The sequence below is a fragment of the Denticeps clupeoides genome, chromosome 13 (genome assembly GCF_900700375.1).
Source record: "Denticeps clupeoides chromosome 13, fDenClu1.1, whole genome shotgun sequence".
Taxonomy (NCBI): Eukaryota; Metazoa; Chordata; class Actinopteri; order Clupeiformes; family Denticipitidae; genus Denticeps; species Denticeps clupeoides.
Window position 1 is genome coordinate 963,297 of NC_041719.1, and position 20,541 is coordinate 983,837.

Here is a 20,541-nt window from a genome sequence, read left to right on the forward strand (position 1 = left end):
ATCACGGTGCATCGATTATGAAATTCATTGCAACACCCCGAGTTCCTACATGGGGTCATATTCGGCAGTGACCTGTTGACCTCTTAACCTTAAAATATTATCTATATGAAAAATATTAACATATTATCTATATCTATCTATATGAAATCTCCACCATTTCCAGGTTAAACATCCTCATATATTACTTCTAAATGACCTCTATGGGGCAGTTGTGGCCTAGTGGTTAAGAAAGCGGCCCTGTAATCAGAAGGTTGCCGGTTCGAATCCTGAATCGCCAAGGTGCCACTGAGGTCCCCTTGATGAAGCTACCGTACTGCTGAAGTGTATAACAATCGCTTCACTTTTCACTTTTTTTACTCTGCATTTCAAACGACTTTTTAAACCGTTCCTCAGAATATTTTTTGTCCCAGATTGTCCCTACTGAGTGTGAACATTCTGTCCTCGTGGGCAGAGATTCTCTGCCTTTGAAACTAAAGTGCTGAGTTTATCTTCCTGTCCCCCTGGGCCCGTCCCCTGCAGGACACGGTGTTGTTGTTGTTGTTGTTAGAGAAACGCTGGGGTTTCATCTGGGACTCGTTTAGACCTTCTGTCCACTGAGGAATAATGTCCTGAGTGGACTAATGACCAGCACCTTGGTAAACATGTTTATTACGTCTACAGATGATAATTACTCATTAAAACTTTAACATCAGTTATGCCATGTACTTTTTATCCAACCCCCAATATGACAAGATGGGTTATTTAGATAATAATATGAATAACAATAGCAATAATAACAACAATAATAATAATAATGTCATTTGAGTTTTTAATGTAGAGCACTGGATTTTGCTGGATCTGATGCTTCTAAAACACATATAAACCTTAAAAAAAGACACTAATTGTTAACTTTAAACTGAAACAACCAAAACCAACACAGATTATGTATCTGGTAGATTTTTGTATGAATTCTTCTGAATTGGCAACAAGCCAGGCATGATCTTTCACACCCCCTCACCCCAAAAATATCTACAAAATGTCTATTAAAGGATTTTTGCACAAATGTGCAAATTATAGTCTTTATTTAACTATGATATTTAAACAGCATAACACTGGCTTTAGTTGGGTTGTCTGGTGTGACCAATGTGCAAAAAAAAATATCAAATTGAAATTTTGATGATTTAATTTCATGTTAAGTGTGAAATGTATGTTGAATTTTCTTAACAATATCTGTCATATTTTGGCGTATAAATCAAAATGTGTTTTCAGGGCCTGTCCAGTCCACGTTGTCCAGTAGAGGGCAGTAGTGAGCAGCTGGTGCTGGAACAACACACACACACACACACACACAGGCAAGTTGGGAGCACCACATACACCACCTGGTGGCGCTGTTGGATGTCAAACAGCAGAAAAAAATGATGCCGCAACATGCTGCAAAAAGATCAGATAGTGGTACAAGTCGTATGTCTGAGATTTTCTTTATGTTACCATTTATTGAATTTTTGTGCATTTCCCGACGTAAATTAAAAGTAAAGTTAAAAAATGTAAGCAGAGATGCAAAATTGTTGAGAGAGCAACATAAAGGAGAAAAAAATATGCACACATAACAAAAAATCTATATATGAAATGGTAAAATTATAAATGTTGCTTGACTCATAAAATGCTACAATACCAAAAATTTTATGCAATTTCCATCACACGGGGCCTAAAGTACAGATGAAACTGTCCACCGTCATGCGCTACACCTCTAATTCTCAGTCTGAAGGACACCTATTGGGCGGAATCCCATCATCTGGACCACCACCTTCAGACCTGGAGCTATGGGCAGATTTAAAAGACTCCTCCTGAAGAGGCAGGTGGGCTGTGCAGGACACCTGCTCTCACACCGTGGACTTTTCCATGAGGACAATGGAGAAGCTGACCAGCTCGGCGTAGGCCTGGTCCCTCCCGCCCGCCAGGCTGGCCTTCCTCACCTCCGGCGAACGAGAGTCCTGCATGAGGGACAGCAGTGTGCCCACCGATTCACGCTTCTCCTTGTGTTTCTGGCAAAAGTAGGGAAGTTATAAAGCAATTTTAATATTTTATTACACGACCAGTCAAAAGTTTGGACGCCCCTACTCATTTATGGATCCTTTTACATTATCTTATGTTATAGCACAAAACTGAAGACACTGGACTATGAAATAAAGTGTGAGGTGAGCTAATAAACAAATAAAATAATGTGATTTGATGGCAACATGATTCACCACATGATTCAGTTGGACAACGAGGACAGTTTCCACCAGTCCTGAAGGTTTCTGCTGAACACTCTCTTATCATTTACTCACGTTAATGAACTGACGATGATGACGATGGTGAACAAAGCCGCCATGAAGGTAAAAAGAGGAAAAACCAGATCCATCAAACATACTTCACTTTCTCCTCATACAACAGATACTGAATATGGATTCTTCAAAATGGCTCCCTAACCACAACAGCATAGGGGCGTCCAGACGTTTGACTGGTAACACTTCGGGGAAAGAAGTGGGTGAGAAGAACAAAAATGTGCATATTTACCAAGGAAACGATGGGTTCTCTTACATTCTTCTTGCTGGAACAACAAGACAAGCATGTGAGCATGTTGAAATGAAAGAATACCTTTTACTTTACTTTACTTTACTTTACTTTACTTTACTTTACTTAGCAAACACTTTTATCCAAAGCGACTTACAAGGAGGAGACACCAGCAATTCTCGTTCGATTTCTATAGATTGTGAGTTAAAACCATATTTATTTGTGAGTGTGTGTGCATGTGTGTGTGTTAGTCTCATTTGAAATACTTTTTGAACAAGTGGGTTTTCAGCTGCCTCTTAAAGGTGGTGGTGTCTCGGCTAGTCGAATAGAGCAGGACAAGTTGTCTCCCCAGCCAGGGACAACAAAGGAGAACAGAGTCGGTTGGGATCGGAAACCCCGTGAAGAGGGGATTTTTAGTCTCGTTTTGTTTGCAGATCTGAGAGGGCGTGCGGGTGTGTAACTGGCTAGTAGTGTGTTGGTGTAAGAGGGAGAACTTCCATTTACAGCCCTGTAGGCAGCATCAAGGATTTGAACTTGATGCGAGCAGCTACCAGGAGCCAGTGGAGAGAGGTGAGGAGAGGCGGGACGTGGGTGTGTTTCGACTGGTTGAAGATGAGACGGGCGGCCACATTTTGGACCATCTGGAGGGGTTTTATGGTGACTTCAGAAGCTCCAGCCAGGAGAGAGTTTTAATAGTGGAGTTGACCATGGCCTGGACGATGAGCTGCGTAGCCTGTTGTGAAAGAAAAGGCCGAATCTTCTGAATGTTGTAGAGAGTGAACCTGCAGGATCTGGAGATCGCAGCAACGTGATGGTTCTCTCCTCATTTCATTTTCCCTGACGATGAATAAATGTGGACAGGACACCTGCAGGAAGGGTCCTTCAGAGGGCGCTGTTGTCCCCTGCCTCCGTCTGTGGAGGTACATTTTTAAGTGAAGTGATTGTCACACGTGATACACAGCAGCACAGCACACGGTGCACACAGTGAAATTTGTCCTCTGCATTTAACCCATCACCCTGAGTGAGCAGTGGGCAGCCATGACAGGCGCCCGGGGAGCAGTGTGTGGGGACGGTACTTTGCTCAGTGGCACCTCAGTGGCACCTTGGCGGATCGGGATTCGAACCAGCAACCTTCTGATTACAGGGCCACTTCCTTAACCGCTAGGCCACCACTGCCCCGTGGCCTAGTGGTGCCTTACATTTAAGGCATTTACCAGACGCCCTTATCCAGAGCGACTTACAATCAGTAGTTACAGGGACAGTCCCCCCCTGGAGCAATTTTAGGGTTAAGTGTCCTGCTCAGGTAAGTGGGGTTTGAACCTGGGTCTTCTGGTTCATAGGCGAGTGTATTACCCACTAGGCTACTACCACCCTAGGTACATTAGTAAGGTCTCTCTGGGGAGGAGCAACTTCCTCCTCCGTCTCAGTGACCTTCCCACCAGAGCGCGTGGAAACGGGAGGATGGAGGACTGGGACAAAATCACCTTCACCAAACGCACAACGTGAACCCGGCGAATTTGTATTTGTAGACAAGGCTGTCACTGTCACTGTCGCTGTCACTGTCGCCGTCACTGTCACTGTTGCTGTCGCTGTCGCTGTTGCTGTCGCTGTCACTGTTGCTGTCGCTGTCGCTGTTGCTGTCACCGTCGCTGTCACTGTTGCTGTCACTGTCGCCGTCACTGTCACTGTCACTGTCGCTGTCACTGTTGCTGTCACCGTCGCCGTCGCTGTCACTGTTGCTGTCACTGTCGCCGTCACTGTCACTGTCACTGTCGCTGTCGCTGTTGCTGTCACCGTCGCTGTCACTGTTGCTGTCACTGTCGCCGTCACTGTCACTGTCACTGTCGCTGTCACTGTTGCTGTCACCGTCGCCGTCGCTGTCACTGTTGCTGTCACTGCCGGCAGCAGATGACACACATGTCTGCTGGAGCTAAATCAGGACGGCAGTGGCGAGGACGAGGCGAATCTGATGGCGTGTGACTCCAGCAGCCGCAGCGTATCCTGTTTGTGACAGCCGTGCATGTCGTCGGTCGCAGCCAGGCGGCCGCATGCCGCAGGTCGCGCTGCCAGGCATCCTGTTTGTCTGCCTACCTGCGCACACACACACACGTGCACCTGGGGACTCACCAGAAGACGCACAGGACTGCGCCGAGGACGAGGACGACGGCCGCCGCCGAGGAGAAACACACGCTGGCCAGGACCACTGCGGGAAAAAAAAAAAGAAATAAAGTGAAGTGATCATCACTTGTGATACACAGCAGCACAGCACACGGTGCACACAGTGAAATTTGTCCTCTGCATTTAACCATCACCCTGAGTGAGCAGTGGGCAGCCATGACAGGCGCCCGGGGAGCAGTGTGTGGGGACGGTGCTTTGCTCAATGGCACCTCAGTGGCACCTTGGCGGATCGGGATTCGAACCGGCAACCTTCTGATTACGGGGCCGCTTCCTTAACCGCTAGGCCACCGCTGCCCCGGACGTGAGGTCGGCTCACCACCGTGATGAAACCCCCGGCTTTCTACTCACTGTACTGTGTGGCCGAACTGGTCACCGTCACTTCAAGTTGGACGGTGGCCGTGTGGTGACAGTAGGAGGCGTGGCAGGTGTAGAGCCCCTCCTCATGCCGGGAGGCAGGCTGTGGGAAGAGAAGAGCCCCGCCCAGTGTCCGTGCGGCCGAGCCATCACTCCTGGAGAGAAGCAGAGTGGAACTGGAGCTATTCAACCTGGTCTAGAACTTCACTAGAACTTCACTCACCCGCACATAAGTGCTCTAACGTGACAGAGTGGCCTGCCAAGATCACAGTGTGGCCCATTAGGCCGTAATTAACCTCAGTGACGGCTTTGTGAACAGTGTTCTCCAGCTATTGAAGCCAGACCTTCACCAAATTCCACTATCCTACCTCACCTCTGACTGTGGCTCGCTGTTAAAATTGTATTTTCTGTAGAACAAACAACATTTATTTTCATATTTAGCACAAAACCGCAACCATCGGGGGACTTTTACCTGAAACAGGACATCTTGTACGAAGTCACATTGCCGTAAACTTTGAAAAGGATCTTCTGTTGAGGCAGACCTTCCTCCAGGGCCAGTTGGTGAACAACCCTTCCATCGCTGAAGGCCCTGGTTGTTTGATTCAGCACAGTCACAGATGAGATATCTGCATGAGAAGGTTGGTGACATTGGGGTGATTACACTTATCTCATTTGCAGCATTTATCAGACGCCCTTATCCAGAGCGACTTACAATCAGTAGTTACAGGGACAGTCCCCCTGGAGCAATTTAGGGTTAAGTGTCTTGCTCAGGGACACAATGGTAGTAAGTGGAATTTGAACCTGGGTCTTCTGGTTCATAGGCGAGTGTGTTACCCACTAGGCTATACCACCCCTATCTCAGTTACTTCTCAGTTACTTCTCCCATCTCCTATCTTTATCTAAGAACAGCAGCAGTGGAAATGTTCCACCAGCTCTTCTAGAGTCAAGCTCTGACCATGAGAGTAGACACTTACAGTACCGAGGAACCAGCACTGGCTTCCTGACCTCAGCCCCCTGGTCACTGACCACCAGGCAGGTCAGCGTCTGGCCCTCATGCTGGAAGAGTTGGAACTGGTAGGAGGCCGTGACTTTATTCTCCTGTGGATCTGGGGTGGATGTTGTAGCCGTGTTGTTGTCGGGGAGGATCCATGACACGTTGACGCCACTCACATCACCAAAGATCTCACACACGGCCAACCACTGGGCGTGGTCCCTTTGTGGCCCCACCGTGGCATTGGCGACCAGAGGAACTAAAGAGGAAGAAAGGTGCCACATAAACAGGCCATCATGAGAGATGGTGGATGCAGTGGTGGCTTGAAGAGCTTGTTCCACCTAGGATGTTGTGCAGATGGCACAGAATGACATGGTGATGAATGGCATGACAACATGATGTTTGTCAGAAGCAGACATGGAAAGAAAAGTCACTATAGGTCCACAGGGTGAACAACATCATGAAGAGAAGAACAGGAGAACATTGTGAAGAGAAGAACAGGAAAACACTGTGAAGAGATGAACAGGAGAACATCATGAAGAGGTGAACAGGAGAACATCGCGAAGAGGTGAACAGGAGAACATCATGAAGAGGTGAACAGGAGAACATCATGAAGAGATGAACGGGAGAACATCATGAAGAGGTGAACAGGAGAACACTGTGAAGAGATGAACAGGAGAACATCATGAAGAGGTGAACAGGAGAACATTGCGAAGAGGTGAACAGGAGAACATCATGAAGAGGTGAACGGGAGAACACTGTGAATGTGAAAAGGTGAACAGAAGAACATTGTGAAGAGGTGAACAAGAGAATATCATGAAGAGGTGAACAGGAGAACATTGTGAAGAGGTGTACAGGAGAACATCTTGAAGAGGTGAACAGGAGAACATCATGAAGAGCTAATTAATTGGATGCAGGTTACTTAAAACAACCTAGTCATTTACAACCCCGACAGACTAAAAGACTCATGATGCTTTCAGATGTTTTTCTCCACTCCTCTATTTGCCGGGATGTGACTCAAATCAGTTCATTTGGTCCATTTGGTTCCTTTGATGTTTTTAGATGACAGAAACAGAAACTTTTTCTTATGTGTGTAAAGTTGTGTAAACGTGTGACCTTGTCAGTTGTGGTCTCACCTCTGGAGGGCAGGTGAATGGTCTTGTTCTCAGGCTCCTCCAGACTCTCGTGCTGTACCACACAGGCAACTGAGCGGCCAGCGAACTCCGCCAGCGAGAGCTTCAGCATGTTTCTGATGACGAGCACGTCATGCGAATCCTCCACAAGCAGGTCAGGAACCCCGGCGAACCTGCCGTTGTTCTCAGCACCTTCCACGTGCCAGGAGACATGGGGCCTGGTCCTGACGCTCTCCACCGTGCACGTCAGCAACACGTGGCCTTCATCCTGGTCCAAACCGTACTGGAGCGTGATGTTAGGCGAGGCTGCATTGAAAATGATTATGATTATTCATGTCTGCTTCTGAAGGTGGAGACAGAGGGTGGTGGATCTGAACGTACCACATCTAGGCAGCATCATCTCTCTGCGCTCTGCTTCCTCCAGCAGCTCGTGTTCCACCACACACTCCACCTTTTCCTCTCTCGGGACGCAGGAGGCCACCATTAACACGTTGCTGCTGCTGAACGTTCCAGAGTGCGTTGTGGTGCTCTGAGACGTGGACACTTCAACGCCGTGAGGAACAGTCCAGGTCACATTAGGGGCAGGAAAGGCGTCAGAGGCCACACACTCATACAAGACACTGTCAGCTTCCTTCCTGGTCTTCACCTTCACAGCTGGGGGTACTGCGAATGAGAAATGTGAAGAAGACTCTGCAGCTGGGTGTACGAGTGTGTGGTGGCTGGGTGAACGGCAGATGAACGTCTACCTCTGGCCTGGACGCTGATGTTCAGCTGGACACCTGCTCGGTGTGCGTGGAAGTACGCCACACACTCATACAGCCCGGAGTAGAGCAGCTTCACAGGACCCAGCAGCCGCAGCGTGGTGCCAACCACCTCCACGCCCTGAGGAAGAGGAGAACCTTCTCTGTGGGATGAAGCAGAATGAGACAAAGCAACGTCCTCAGGGGGATAAATTCCGTCATGGGAGGAGACCCACTTTGTGCAGTTAATGAGGTAATATGGCACATTCCCCTGAACGTCCAGCAGGAGGTGGAGGCTGGAGACGCCCTCGCCGACCCGCACCACCTCCACAGACCCTGGCTCAGTGCTCCGGTTGTGCAGATGGACAGAAGACAGGTCTGGAGACAGGAAGAGAAAACGGTGGGTCGGGAGCGGTGGCGGTAAGTAGGATCGGACCTCGCAGGCTCATACTTACAGTAGGTCGGTGTCACCACGGTCCGGAGGAGACGGCGTGGAAGTGTGGGGTGGCTGACCTCACAGGTGAGGTTCTCGCCCTCGTGGTGCCCGGTGGGGAAGGAGTACGAGGTGCTGACGGAGTTGGAGTCGGCCCACGTGGCGGTGGGGGCGTCGCCGTCCAGCAGCCACGTGACGATGGGGCGGGGCCGCCCGCCCGTGGCGCGGCAGGTGACCTCCAGCCTCCTTCCCCTGTCACTCAGGGCTGTCTCTATGGTGATGTTAGGAGTAGCTGTAACAGCAGAGCATTGTCAGGAATGGATTGAGTTTGGATCTCCACCATGTTGAAAGTGTGAAGATATTAGATGACTGCAGGAGGAGAAGTGATGGATGATCAGGCAGATGACAAATATAGAAAAACGCTGCGCGGCGCAGCACAGGCAGAACGAACACCTGGTGCAGTCGGGTCATCCGGTCTGTATTTATAGCACACCTACAGAGAAGGTGCATCTTCATGGGGTGTGTGTTAGTGTGTGTGCCTACGTGAAGGTTGCCAGCATCCATAAGAACATCTCACCGAACATCTGCACCTGGGCGCTGATCCTGCGGGGCTTGGACAGGGCTGGGTGCTGCACCACGCACTCCACCCGGTCCTGGCCAATCATGTGGGTGGGGAAGCGGAGGACGCTGGTCAGAGAGGAGGAGCCGCTGGGACCAGAGGAGCTTTCTGTTTTGGTGGTGAAGACGCGGCCGCTGGGCGCAGCGCCGCCAACCTCCCAGGAGATGCGGGGCTCTGGTCGGGCTCCATCAGCAGAACATGTCACTGACTGGTAATGAGTCCCGTTCACAACTTCCTCCTTGACCACAGCAGAGACGTTGGGCTGGACTGGAGATACAAACAACGTCACCATCTCGCTTGTGTGTGCACTGTATTCACTGGAGCAAGAGTCTCTAACCCTGGCCCTGGAGGTCACCAGCCACCACACCTACTTGAATCGCCCTCCAGGTAAAGGGTTGGAGATCCCTGCACTGGGGCTTACCTAAAACCCTGATGAACAGTGTGTCCTTCACAATCTCCTCCCCGAGGTCAAACTGACAGGTGTAGTGACCCTCAGCCTCCACCCGGGAGATGTTCACTGTGACTGTGAGATTGGTGAAGGAGGCGGGGGTGGAGAACCCTTCCTTGCCGAAGTTTTTGTGGCCATTGAAGCTGGCCAGTTTTATTGTCTTCTTGAAGTCCTCCCGGCTCCAGCTGGAGGACACGACCTTCTGGTCCCCCCTGTACAAGCAGCGGAGGGACACTTCCTGGCCCAGCACGGCCGTCACGTTGGGCTCCAGGATCAATGGGATCGCCTCACCATCTAGTGCAGAGTGCAGAGTTCAACGCAACGAGCAAGACATCTTCACCAAAACTCTAAAACCACAGGACGGAACTGGTTTCCAGGCTGCAGCGCGTTGAGGCTCCTTCTGCACCACACAGCTTCAGCTTCTGGTGGCTTCACTACAGATTCCAACATCTCTGACTGCTGTATGTTATCAGTTCGGACGTTTATTTGAATTACCACAAAACCAGACAACGGATGACCTTTTGGGATGGATCCATGACAAAGCCAGGAGCCAAGAAGCTCCTCCTTCAATAAAATCATCTGCCCTGCCACCTACGATCCTGTCAGAGAGATGAAACTGCAGCATGTGAAGGTTTTAAAGTAAAATCGTCTGATCAAACGATAAATTAATATAAGTTTAAGAAGGAACGACATGAAACACAAGAAGTTCAAACTGTGACCCCATGAACCTCGTTACATCATCCCATCCAACATTTCAGGCTATTTTATGGAGATGTTCTGTGCTCTTTTTCCAGGTAATTCCCCCTCCAGCTGCAGGGCTGTAAATGTCGCGCAGGGGCTACTTCAACAGTGGCTCAGTAATAATCCCTCCAGCTCCCACGAGTCTGTGGTCAGACGGGCGTGTTGAAATCCAGCCTCGCTTACTCCTCACACATGGAGGTTCACGCCCCCTCACGCCCCTTTAGCAGTCTACCTGGTTCTGACAGCCGTCACAGTCCAGACCCGCTTCAAACAGACCATCACTTAAATCCCAGACCCAGCTGGCAGAGGGACCCTACACTTCCTCCCCCCGTCCCTCGCCGGGGTGAGAGGAGAAGCAGACGTAATGAAGGAAACTTCAGAGCCGCAGCCTGAGGATCTTGTTCTGTCTGTGTTGTACAGGCGCTATTATGGCCACTACAGGTATTATTTTGATGCCGAGTAGATGGTCAGTTGAACTCGTGAAACGTTCTGCTGGACCATTTCAAAACCTCAGCAGCGGCGAAGCGACTGAGAAAAGTGCAAACGACTCAAAATCTCAGAGTTTTCGCTTCTGAGGTTGAACTCAAAACCCTGTTCTGGGCTCCTGGCCAAGCGGGTGACTAGTTGCTCAATGAGGATGATGCCCCGCCCACCGCTGCCCCGCCCCACCCCGCCCACCCGACGTGATGCGCCTCACGGGAGTAAAGTGGCAGTTCAGTCGAAGTCGAACCGTCGACACGTCTCAGAAACGCACTTTCATGTGAAACTTCTACTGATCCCAAAATACACGAAATACTGCGCATTATTATACATTCATATTAGAAAGTTTTAAAAAATGGTATAAAAACACACAGGGCAAATGTTAGAAAAGGTGGACAATTAAAATAGAATTTTGATCGGCTGAGAAAAATTGTAAATAAAACGAATTACCTTTATTAACAATTTACACCGTCATCAAAATGAGAAATTCTCACATTCATCAGAATTACATAATTTTTTAGATTATTTGTTTTATGTATTTAGCATATTCTGTGACAAAGAATTTAGTTGTAATATTGATCGTCTTCACTGTAAAAATGACTTTAATCCCAGCTTTAAAATGATTTCAGCGCGATGCAGGCAACATTTCTGTTGTAGCACTTGTCTAATATTCAGACATGAAGCAATAAGATGTTGACTCAGCTTTTAATAATCAATATGAACTGAATTAACGAATATAAATGAAAAATGACACATAAGTAGAAGTAGAAGCTTCAGACTGCAGCTACTTTTCCTGCTGAGAGTTTATGGGCTTTCGAGCCTCACTCGGTGTCAGTAATTGTGCAGAACAGAAATTCCATTCTTGCTTAGACAACTCTGTATAAGGACCAATAAAGCAGCTATGCACACACACACACACACCCACACACACACACTTACCGTGCATTTCTGCACACTGGACTGCAGTTAGGAACAGAATAATCACTAAGAGAGCCATAACTGCTCCACTGGCAGAAGGGCTTTGAAAGAGTGGACAGAGTCGTCTGTGATGAGTGTGTGTGTGTGTGTGTGTGTGTGTGTGCCAGCAGTGCTTTATTCTGCCCACTTTTGTCATCACACCCACATCAGCTGTGTGTCTTGGTGCTGCGCTCAACCTGCTCCTCATTCTCATGCTCTCTCTCTCTCTGTGTGTGTGTGTGTGTGTGTGTTCTGCTGGTGTAGAACTCATTATACAGACGTGTGTATCTGTGTTCCCATTAAATCATGTGTTGTGTGTGGTCTACCTGATCAGTTTCCAGCTGCTGTGTGTGTGTGTGTGTGTGTGTGTGTGTGTGTGTGTGTGTGTGTGTGTGTGAGAGAGAGAGAGAGAGAGAGATTCCCCACATTTCCACCCTGAGCGAGCAGGAGATGAACTTTACAGAGACGGCGGGAAGCAGCTCTGAGCTGCGCTGTAAAGACGGAGAAGTGATGAATGAGAGAAGGTTCCAGCATCTGCAGATGTTGGACAGACGTGGGCTGCAGAAGACGTTCGTCTTCATTAACGCTGCATACTTCACCTGATCTGGCGAGGTTCTGCTCCGCCCGTGATCTGAATGAATCATCTCTTACCGACCGTGACTGGGGTGGGAAGAGAGAAAAAGTGTTCAGTCATGTTCTGCTGCGGTTTCTAACGGCACCTTCTGCCCTGGATGAAAAAACAAGTCAGCGTTTTCAACACCGTGGCCAGAGATTCAGTTTGAGGTTTTTTCATGAAGCATCACAGGACCTGAGAAACTCGGATTCCGGCTGCAGGTTTCTTTATGAGTGGTGACAATGACAACACCAGCATGACAAGACACGTTCTCCTCCACCATAAATAAAGTGAAGATAAATGAAGAGATTGTCACTTGTGATACACAGCAGCACAGCACACGGTGCACAGTGAAATTTGTCCTCTGCATTTAATCATCACCCTTGGTGAGCAGTGGGCACCATGACAGGCGCCCGGGGAGCAGTGTGTGGGGACGGTGGCACCTGAGTGGCACCTTGGCAGGTCGGGATTCGGCAACCTTCTGATTTACGGGGCCGCTTCCTTTACCTGCTAGGCCACCACTGCCCCTCTCCATCCCTTCATCCTTCTGTTGCTCTTACTCCAGATCTTCTTGTGGTACTAGGCTACAAACCCCAGGGGGACTGTCCCCGTCACTGCTGACTGTAAGACGCTCTGGACACGGGCGTCTGGTAAATGGCAGAAATGTAATGAATTAGAAAGATTTATATTTTAATTTTTTTTTTTTTTTTAAGCATGCAGCAGCAGCAGCCGATCGTTGTGTGTCCTGATGTGGGAGACGATGCAGCGGTTTTTACACCCAGCCGCTGATGTAAAACCACATTTCTGTCACTGCACCATCTTCACCCCCCCACATCTACATCTACATTTACAGCGTTTACCCGACGCCCTTATCCAGAGCGACTTACAACCAGTAGTTACAGGGACAGTCCCCCCCTGGAGACACTCAGGGTTAAGTGTCCTGCTCAGGGACACGATGGTAGTACGTGGGGTTTGAACCTGGGTCTTCTGGTGTGTTACCCGCTACATCTACCCTACATCTAACACCAGTAACCGGCCAGTAGCAGCACCAACTGAGTGAATAGAACTTTCCGTGCATTTTACTTCAACTATCACTGTGTTCTCTGTTTATTACAGACTCTCAGTGTGGCGCGTGCACACACACACACACACACACACACACACACACACACAACCACAGACTGACAGTTTCAGAAGTAAACAGGAAGCGTGCAGTAAAATAACCTGCTGTCTGGTTTCCTGTCTCCATTGAGACGCCGCGCAGTGATGGTTGATATCAGCGCTTTAACGTACGCTGCAGTAAATCACGTAAACGACCCTGACGCGTCACCGCGACGGGCCCAGTGCTGACGTGGCCGAATCGACGGCCTTTAAACACCCGATCACGTCTGATGACCATCCGGAGACCCCGGCTGCCACTAGCAGATCATCTCTTTTCCACCGTTTCAGTTTTCACGGGAAAGGTATGTCCAGGATTCTGCAACAATCACGTGTCTGGCCAGAATTTTCCCATAATTCCCAAAGAGCCCCGGGCTGCTCTACAAATCAAAACCAAATTCTTGCAGCGTGCTCAGGGGGCAGTGAATCACGCTAAAAAGCGAGACGAAGACGAAGGTCCATCTCCAGGAGACCCAAACGCACTTTACAGCGGACGGCCGTGAGTCTGCTGACCAGCCACTTTACTGGGAGACGAGGCTGCTGGTAAATGGCGTCGGGACTCTAATATTCATCCCCCGAGCGAGCGTCCCGCGTCCTGCACTCAGGCTGATTTATCGCTCACATGCAGCTCTCAGCAGCAGAGGGACTCGCGCTGCAGACGAAGCTCCACTGAGAAGATCCCCTGGAACTGGAAGCATATTCCACACCAGCAGGGGGCGTGCAAACGTGGACATTACGCACAGTGCGGCATTCGGAGCGGGTAACTAACGTGTCTCCTCCGATCATTGTTCAGATATGAGACGTGCAGGTTCTACTGCAGGAGAGGTAATAAAAGAGAGGACACCGTCCTCTGTCCACAAAGGGACTTTTTCATATAAAACCCCAGCCTGAACGGTTCTCACGTCTCCCGCAGAGTGGTACGGAGGACTGTGGACAACACTGCCATCTCTGACAGATGGACGTGCTTGTCGGGGGTGGTTCTCTGCCCAGCTGGAGAACAGGAGAACCAGGCCACGTCCCACTGTGTCTGGCGCGTCCTCTGCTGCCAGCGAAAACGGTCCTCGCAAGCTGCTCCACGTCCCCGCCGCCAGGAAAGGCCACAAGCGCTCAAATGTCCACAATTAGACAACGTAAAGGGGTTTAAAGGGGGAGAAGGGGACATGGTGAGGCTTCAAATGTCCTTGCAGTGGAAACCCCACTCATCATGTCCAATTGATTAACTCTGAATCTCCATCCTGAGCCCTCATCGTTCCATTCTGTAGGCGAGTTTAAGGACGTCTCCGCCCTGGACAGTGAGCTCTTAATTAAAGGCAACGTAATTGGACGGGGCTGTCCTCTCCTGCGCTGAGCTGACGCCGCAGAAAGGACGAATCGCGGATCAATATGTTATTTCTAACCGCGGCTTCTCCTGCATGCTCCGGGCGCGGTGGACTTGTGGAGGTTTGGCGTGACCTCCACCCCCATGAGGAATCTTTCACACTGCAGCTACTTTCCATGGAACCGTACCAGAGTCCCGCAGAACATGGGGGTCCTGCCTGGTTGGTCCATTCGTCCTTTGGCTGCAAATTCATCTGACATCACTCACAAACAATGACCTAATCAGGGCCGAGACCTATAAAATGGAGCTGAGGTGGTAGCTGTCTCCATGTTTATGTGTCTCACTGAGGTTCCCCACTGGAACGTTCTATCAAAGTTCTCTGCATTTTTAGTAAGAAATGTAATGCAGGACAGGAACATTTCCAACAAAGATGATTACAATAAACTCAAAAGTGCCACCTAATGGCAGAACACACACACACACACACACACACAGCTCAGAAATGTTGATGTTTTATTAAAATTAGTCTTCACGTCCCACATTAGAAGAGCTTTGTCCTCAGGAAGGAGGACGAGTTCCTCTTCAGAAACGCTGAGTCACCATCTCATGATCATTAGCATTATTGATCAGCTCCTAACAAAGCTAAAATTAGCCACAGGTCTCATCATGCACATCAACGCTGCGTCCTCGTCCCCTGACACAGGCCGTGGGCGGCCACGTCCCGTCCCCCTGCCAGGCCGAGGTCTTGTTAATGGACATTAATGGAGTCCTGGTGCTTGTGGGCCTTCTCCCGGTCCGAGCGTGGAAAAGCGGGGTAACGAGCTCCCGCCGCCAGGGGTTCCGTGAGAAAACTGCTTGTTGCCCAAATGTGGCCAATTAAACCCAGCGGTGAAGAAGCTCTGAACGTCCGCAGCCAAAACCAATTCGCCCCGGCGTAAAGCGGCGAGTCCCAGCGCACAGGTCTCCCGTCTCGTAAAAAACTCGGCGGGCCTGGCCCGGCGCCGGAGAGGCCCGGCCGTAATCATGGCGCGAATACGGCAGTCCCAGGATTCCGAGCCGCCGGGCCAATAAAGGCGGCGCATAGCCGACCTCTGCCCCGGCAACGGCGCGACCGGCGTCTCCGCCGGGCCCGAGGAGCCACGCCCGGCCCGGTGATGCGGCGGGAATAAAACAGAGAGGCCTGGGGGGGGCGCCCCACTCCCCAGCAGCCAATAACGCGCAGCTCCAGTTTTATGTCAATAAAAGCCGCCGACTGGAGCCAGACGCTCGGCCCAGACGGGTTTATTGCATTCTGGGATTATACAAGCCGGGCAGAAACGAAAGAGCCCTGGTCACACCGTTCCACCGGACCCTCCGTCCCCACACACACACACCGGCGCGTGTTTAATAACTCTCCTCGCTGCCTCTGGCCCAACGTCTCCGCAGGACCAACGTGGACACAGGACTCCAGTCGCGCCGACCTCTACCTGACCCCAACTGGGGTTCCGTCCGCTGGAAGTTCGTTACGTGCTCTGTGGGCCGAATGTTCTGCGCGGGTTTCTGTCTGATCCGCCCCAGAAAGCCGAACTCGTGGACGTGAGTGTATTCTGGACGACCTCTGACGTACTTCACATCTGTCTCCATCAGCTGCAGGAGCGATGATGTCCAGCAGGAGGTGGACGCCAGTAATCAGCGAGGTGCTGAAAGCGTCCCGGCTGCAGCGAGGGGGACGACCCCGACGCCGCAGGTCACGTCCTCTTGGCACGGCGGGACCGGGCCCAGACGCTCTGATTGCTTCCTGGATCTCTTGTTCAGCTTCCCGAGTTCTCTGGACCATTCCCAGCCACCTTCATCTCCAGGAGTCACGTTTTTTGTTGTGTGGATGGACCATGTGATCGTGGTCCAGCTGACCTCTCCGGCGCGGCTGGACTCAGGTGTCCCCCGGGCCCGGCGTCACGGAGAGAGCTCATTTACTGCCCAGTTGGGTTATCGCCATGGAGACCGGGTCAGTCTGCACTCCATCCTGCTCTCAGTGGGGCGACGGCCGTAACTCCTGACCGTCACGGTGGGGAGCGGCGCGGGCCGCCGCTAAGTCTCTGTAATTAGGACTTCACGCGGCGCGCGGTTAGCGGCTTTAAAAGGGTCCTGCTCACCCGTCTCCTCCATCAGCGGCAGCCCGTCAGAACCGGGCAGGGGTCCCACACACTCTCCATCCCATTACGGTCAGTTCTTACCAAACACAAATCCGGCTAATGGCTTCGTGCAAATAACATCTTCTCTTAGGGTAAAAGCGGGGTTCACGTTAAACTTCCTCCCAACGACAAACAGGTAATAAACAGTTTATTAACGTATAAAACCTCCTCAGCGCCGTTTTCAGCCATTTTGACCAGGTGAACCACGTGAGGTATTCCAGCACCTCCCAACCTGCAAAATAAAGTGAAATGAGTAAAAAAAAAATTTTTTCTTTTTTTTTTTTTTTAGGGTTTTCAAAGTTCTCATAACTTTGTTCCTCGAGAAGTGAAATTGCTTTACTCGGCAAAAGAAGCCAATCAGGATGTTCTTCGTGTGGCATAGACGCACTTCTCTCTCTTTTTCTGGCACGTTCTGCTTCTCTCAACTGTAATGTACAAGCTACCGTATCGCCTTGTGTTCTAGTTTACTCGCTTTGGTTTCTGGGAGTTTTTATTCAGTTTGTGGGTTAGGGGGTTAGGGAGGTTACTAACAGAATAAAAAAAATACATTTGTGCTCATTTCTACATGCAATCACAATTTGGAAGCCATGACGGTTGGTGGAGATAATATTTTAGGGGAGGGGCAGGAAAAAGCATGAGAAACGTGAGGTAACCTTTCCCCTTATGACCTCACAAGGGGACAAATTCCATATCAGACCATCTGAGCTGCCGCTCTCTGAACGGTGACCAATAGGCAGATGGTAGGTGGAGCTGGAAGGCTTCAACTCCTCCCACGAAGTCAACCTAAAAGAGACAGGACACAAAAACACAGCCACCCACACAGAACATGTGGGAACGTCCGTCCAGGGACGTAACAGAAGAACTATGTGGGACACGAGGAGAGCAGGTTGCTGGGTTTGATTATCTGGCCTGATGGAGGAGCATCTGAAACCGACACCACTGAGATCTTCCTTCAGCCACGTCACCAGACAACCGGGCTTCCCCACTCGAACCAGGATTTCAGGCGTCAGGTATCATCGACCAGAGGACGAGTTTCACTGAAGCGGCGCGGCAGAGAGGAGCTGCAGCATTCCTGACCAAAGACGCAACCGGAGCAGCTTCCCGAGAGGATTAAACATGCGACCAGACCCACGCGGCAAATGGATAAACAGACAGACATCAAATCCCACATTGCTCACATTCTGAAATGAGAATCCCCCGTCCCAAACACACACACACCTCAGCTCCTTACCACCTGTTCTGTCAGGCTGAGACAACAAACAGGTGAAAAAACGAATCGTAAAAGTCCAAGATCGTCTCTCTCTCTCACACACACAGACACACACACACACACACACACACACACACACAGAGAGACAAACACACACAGAGACAGACACACACACTCTCTTCTTTTAAAGGCTACATAGTTTTGTCAATTGATTTTGCGCTTTAATCAATAATCAAGCAAATCTGACATTTCAGTCAGTTTAGTGAAGACTCCATGATTGTGTGTGTGTGTGTGTGGGGGAATGCAAGCAAGAAAAAAAAGTGTCTGAATGGAGAAGAAAGACACTCTGTGTGAGTGTGTGTGTGTGAGTGTGTGTGAGAGAATGCTGTGAAGGACCCGCCCACCCACTGTGTTCAGACAAAAGTGTCGGCCTGATCCCGTGTCGGGTGCGGGATTAAAGTAAATGTGTGTGTTAGCGCCCAGCTGGACTCTGGGTAAAAACCCCCGACACCCCGAGACGCGGAGGACCTTCCGGGACAATCAGCCGACGCCGAGGCTTGAAGAGAAGCACTTAAAAGATGAGGAGCAGCTACTCAGGTCAGAAGAGGTGAACACCGGAGAAAAACCCGCTGACCCCCACGCTGACCCCGCCCTGCGGCGGACAAACGCAGCTGCCGGCCCGTCCTCCAGCTTTCAGCAGGAAACAAAAGCAAGAACAAGGCTCCACCCGTCCATCAGGGTGGGCTTCCTCGAGCCCTTCAGCGCTGCGCTTTTACTGCTTATTGTACAGGAAGAAAAGGAGATCAGATCAACATTAGAACAGTTACAGTACAATCCAAAAGTCTGGACACATCTTCTCAATCGACGTGTTTTCTTTATCTTCATGACCATTTACGTTGGTAGATTCTCACTGAAGGCATCAAAACTATGAATGAACACATGTGGAGTTCTGTACTTAACAAAAAGTGGAGACCTGGACTCCACAATCACCGGACCTGAACCCAATCCAGATGGTTTGGGGTGAGCTGGACCAACAAGTGCTAAACACCTCTGGGAACTCCTTCAAGACTGTTGGAGAAGCATTTCAGGTGACGACCTCTTGAAGCTCATCGAGAGAATGCCAAGAGTGTACAAAGCAGTAACCAGAGCAAAGAAACTAGAATATAAAACATGTTTTCACTTATTTCACCTTTTTTTGTTAAGTACAGAACTCCACATGTGTTCATTCATAGTTTTGATGCCTTCAGTGAGAATCTACCAACGTCATTTGGTCATGAAGATAAAGAAAACATGTTGAATAAGTTGTGTCCAAACTTTTGGCCTGTACTGTACATCAGTCTTCATTAGAACAAAGATTCATTCAGCGAGAACCCTGATTATATTCTTTACATTAAATTTTTTCCCTATCCCTCAGCCACTTGGACCCGCTTTCCACAAAAGAGAATTCATTTTGACGTGTAAAATTAGGATAGCTGTTCGTTTATGTGGGTTGATCACCGCGTGGCCCATATTCCATATTTGAGTTTTTATTGATGAAGATTCGACGTGTGCCAGAACGCCGTTTTCTTTACGCCAGGGTGGTAGTAGCCTAGTGGGTAACACCCTTGCCTATGAACCAGAAGACCCAGGTTCAAACCCCACTTACTACCATTGTGTCCCTGAGCAGGACACTTAACCCTGAGTGTCTCCAGGGGGGGACTGTCCCTGTAACTACTGACTGTAAGTTGCTCTGGATAAGGGCGTCTGGTAAATACTGTAAATGTTCTTTACCAGCATGAATATGCGTGTAGAAGCCGACGACGTCACAAATGTTTAATCACCCAGAAAATTCTACACAACTTTATCACCTTAAAGTCAACATATGCAAATCATTCTATACAGCAAAAAACTATTTTTGAAACCGTTGTCAGATTTCAACAATGATTTTTCAAACCGTATACGGCATTTGTGAATCATATTTTGAGGAACAAAAACATAAAATACATTAAAATGCAATGTTGCAAGATCCCAAATAAACCTTCAAATTTAAAACTCCAATTAAAAAAAAAAATGATAAAAACAGAATACAGTTAAATTCTGGTTTATTTTCCAGTGTAGAACCACGCTTGCCATGATTAAGGTCTTTACGAACTAACGTTCCTTCCTGGAGGAGTCGTGGTGACCCCCCCCCCCCCTCGCTAATCTTCCCCCGGGGCTCCTGTTACAGCCCTTACCCGAGAGGTCAGAGGTCAGCGTGCTGCTGACACAGTCCAGCACCGCGTCGATCAGCACAGGACCGATTCCTTTTTAAAGCCGCTCCCCTGCTCAGTCGGCGAGTCGAGGCGATCCGTCCCCCTTTCATCTCCTCTCCTCCGCCCGGGCGCGGCTCTGGCTCTGTGTTGGATTTAAAGCGCCGAGCGGAAACGCCGGCTGCCAGAGGCCACAGCGTCCAGACCTGGGCGGGGTCTCGCCGCCTGGACAGACAC

At 49.7% G+C, this 20,541-nt stretch overlaps 1 protein-coding gene and 1 long non-coding RNA gene across 4 annotated transcripts; both read right to left on the bottom strand.

Annotated features, from left to right (window-relative positions):
• Nucleotides 1–1,078: 1,078 nt before the first annotated feature.
• LOC114802243 (uncharacterized) lies at nucleotides 1,079–11,714 on the bottom strand. 3 transcript variants are annotated; one of them, XM_029000959.1, is made up of 14 exons: nucleotides 11,589–11,714; nucleotides 9,402–9,722; nucleotides 8,939–9,247; nucleotides 8,384–8,653; nucleotides 8,165–8,306; nucleotides 7,935–8,092; nucleotides 7,570–7,851; nucleotides 7,192–7,494; nucleotides 6,039–6,314; nucleotides 5,537–5,690; nucleotides 5,059–5,219; nucleotides 4,660–4,735; nucleotides 2,536–2,569; nucleotides 1,079–2,021 (listed from the first exon to the last, which is right to left on the bottom strand). In XM_029000959.1, exons 1-14 carry the CDS (start codon nucleotides 11,644–11,646, stop codon nucleotides 1,860–1,862), a joined length of 2,706 nt encoding a protein of 901 aa, XP_028856792.1. In that variant the 5' UTR covers nucleotides 11,647–11,714; the 3' UTR covers nucleotides 1,079–1,859. The 3 variants fall into 3 exon arrangements, with proteins under 3 accessions (XP_028856792.1, XP_028856791.1, XP_028856793.1); XM_029000958.1 differs by having other exon boundaries at nucleotides 7,935–8,306; XM_029000960.1 differs by lacking the exons at nucleotides 1,079–2,021; nucleotides 2,536–2,569 and adding an exon at nucleotides 3,097–3,444 and having other exon boundaries at nucleotides 7,935–8,306.
• Nucleotides 11,715–11,785: 71 nt separating this feature from the next.
• On the bottom strand, nucleotides 11,786–13,501 carry LOC114802414 (uncharacterized). The gene is made up of 3 exons (XR_003751722.1): nucleotides 13,444–13,501; nucleotides 12,206–12,266; nucleotides 11,786–12,097 (listed from the first exon to the last, which is right to left on the bottom strand). It is a non-coding gene; the product is annotated as an uncharacterized LOC114802414 (long non-coding RNA).
• Nucleotides 13,502–20,541: the final 7,040 nt, after the last annotated feature.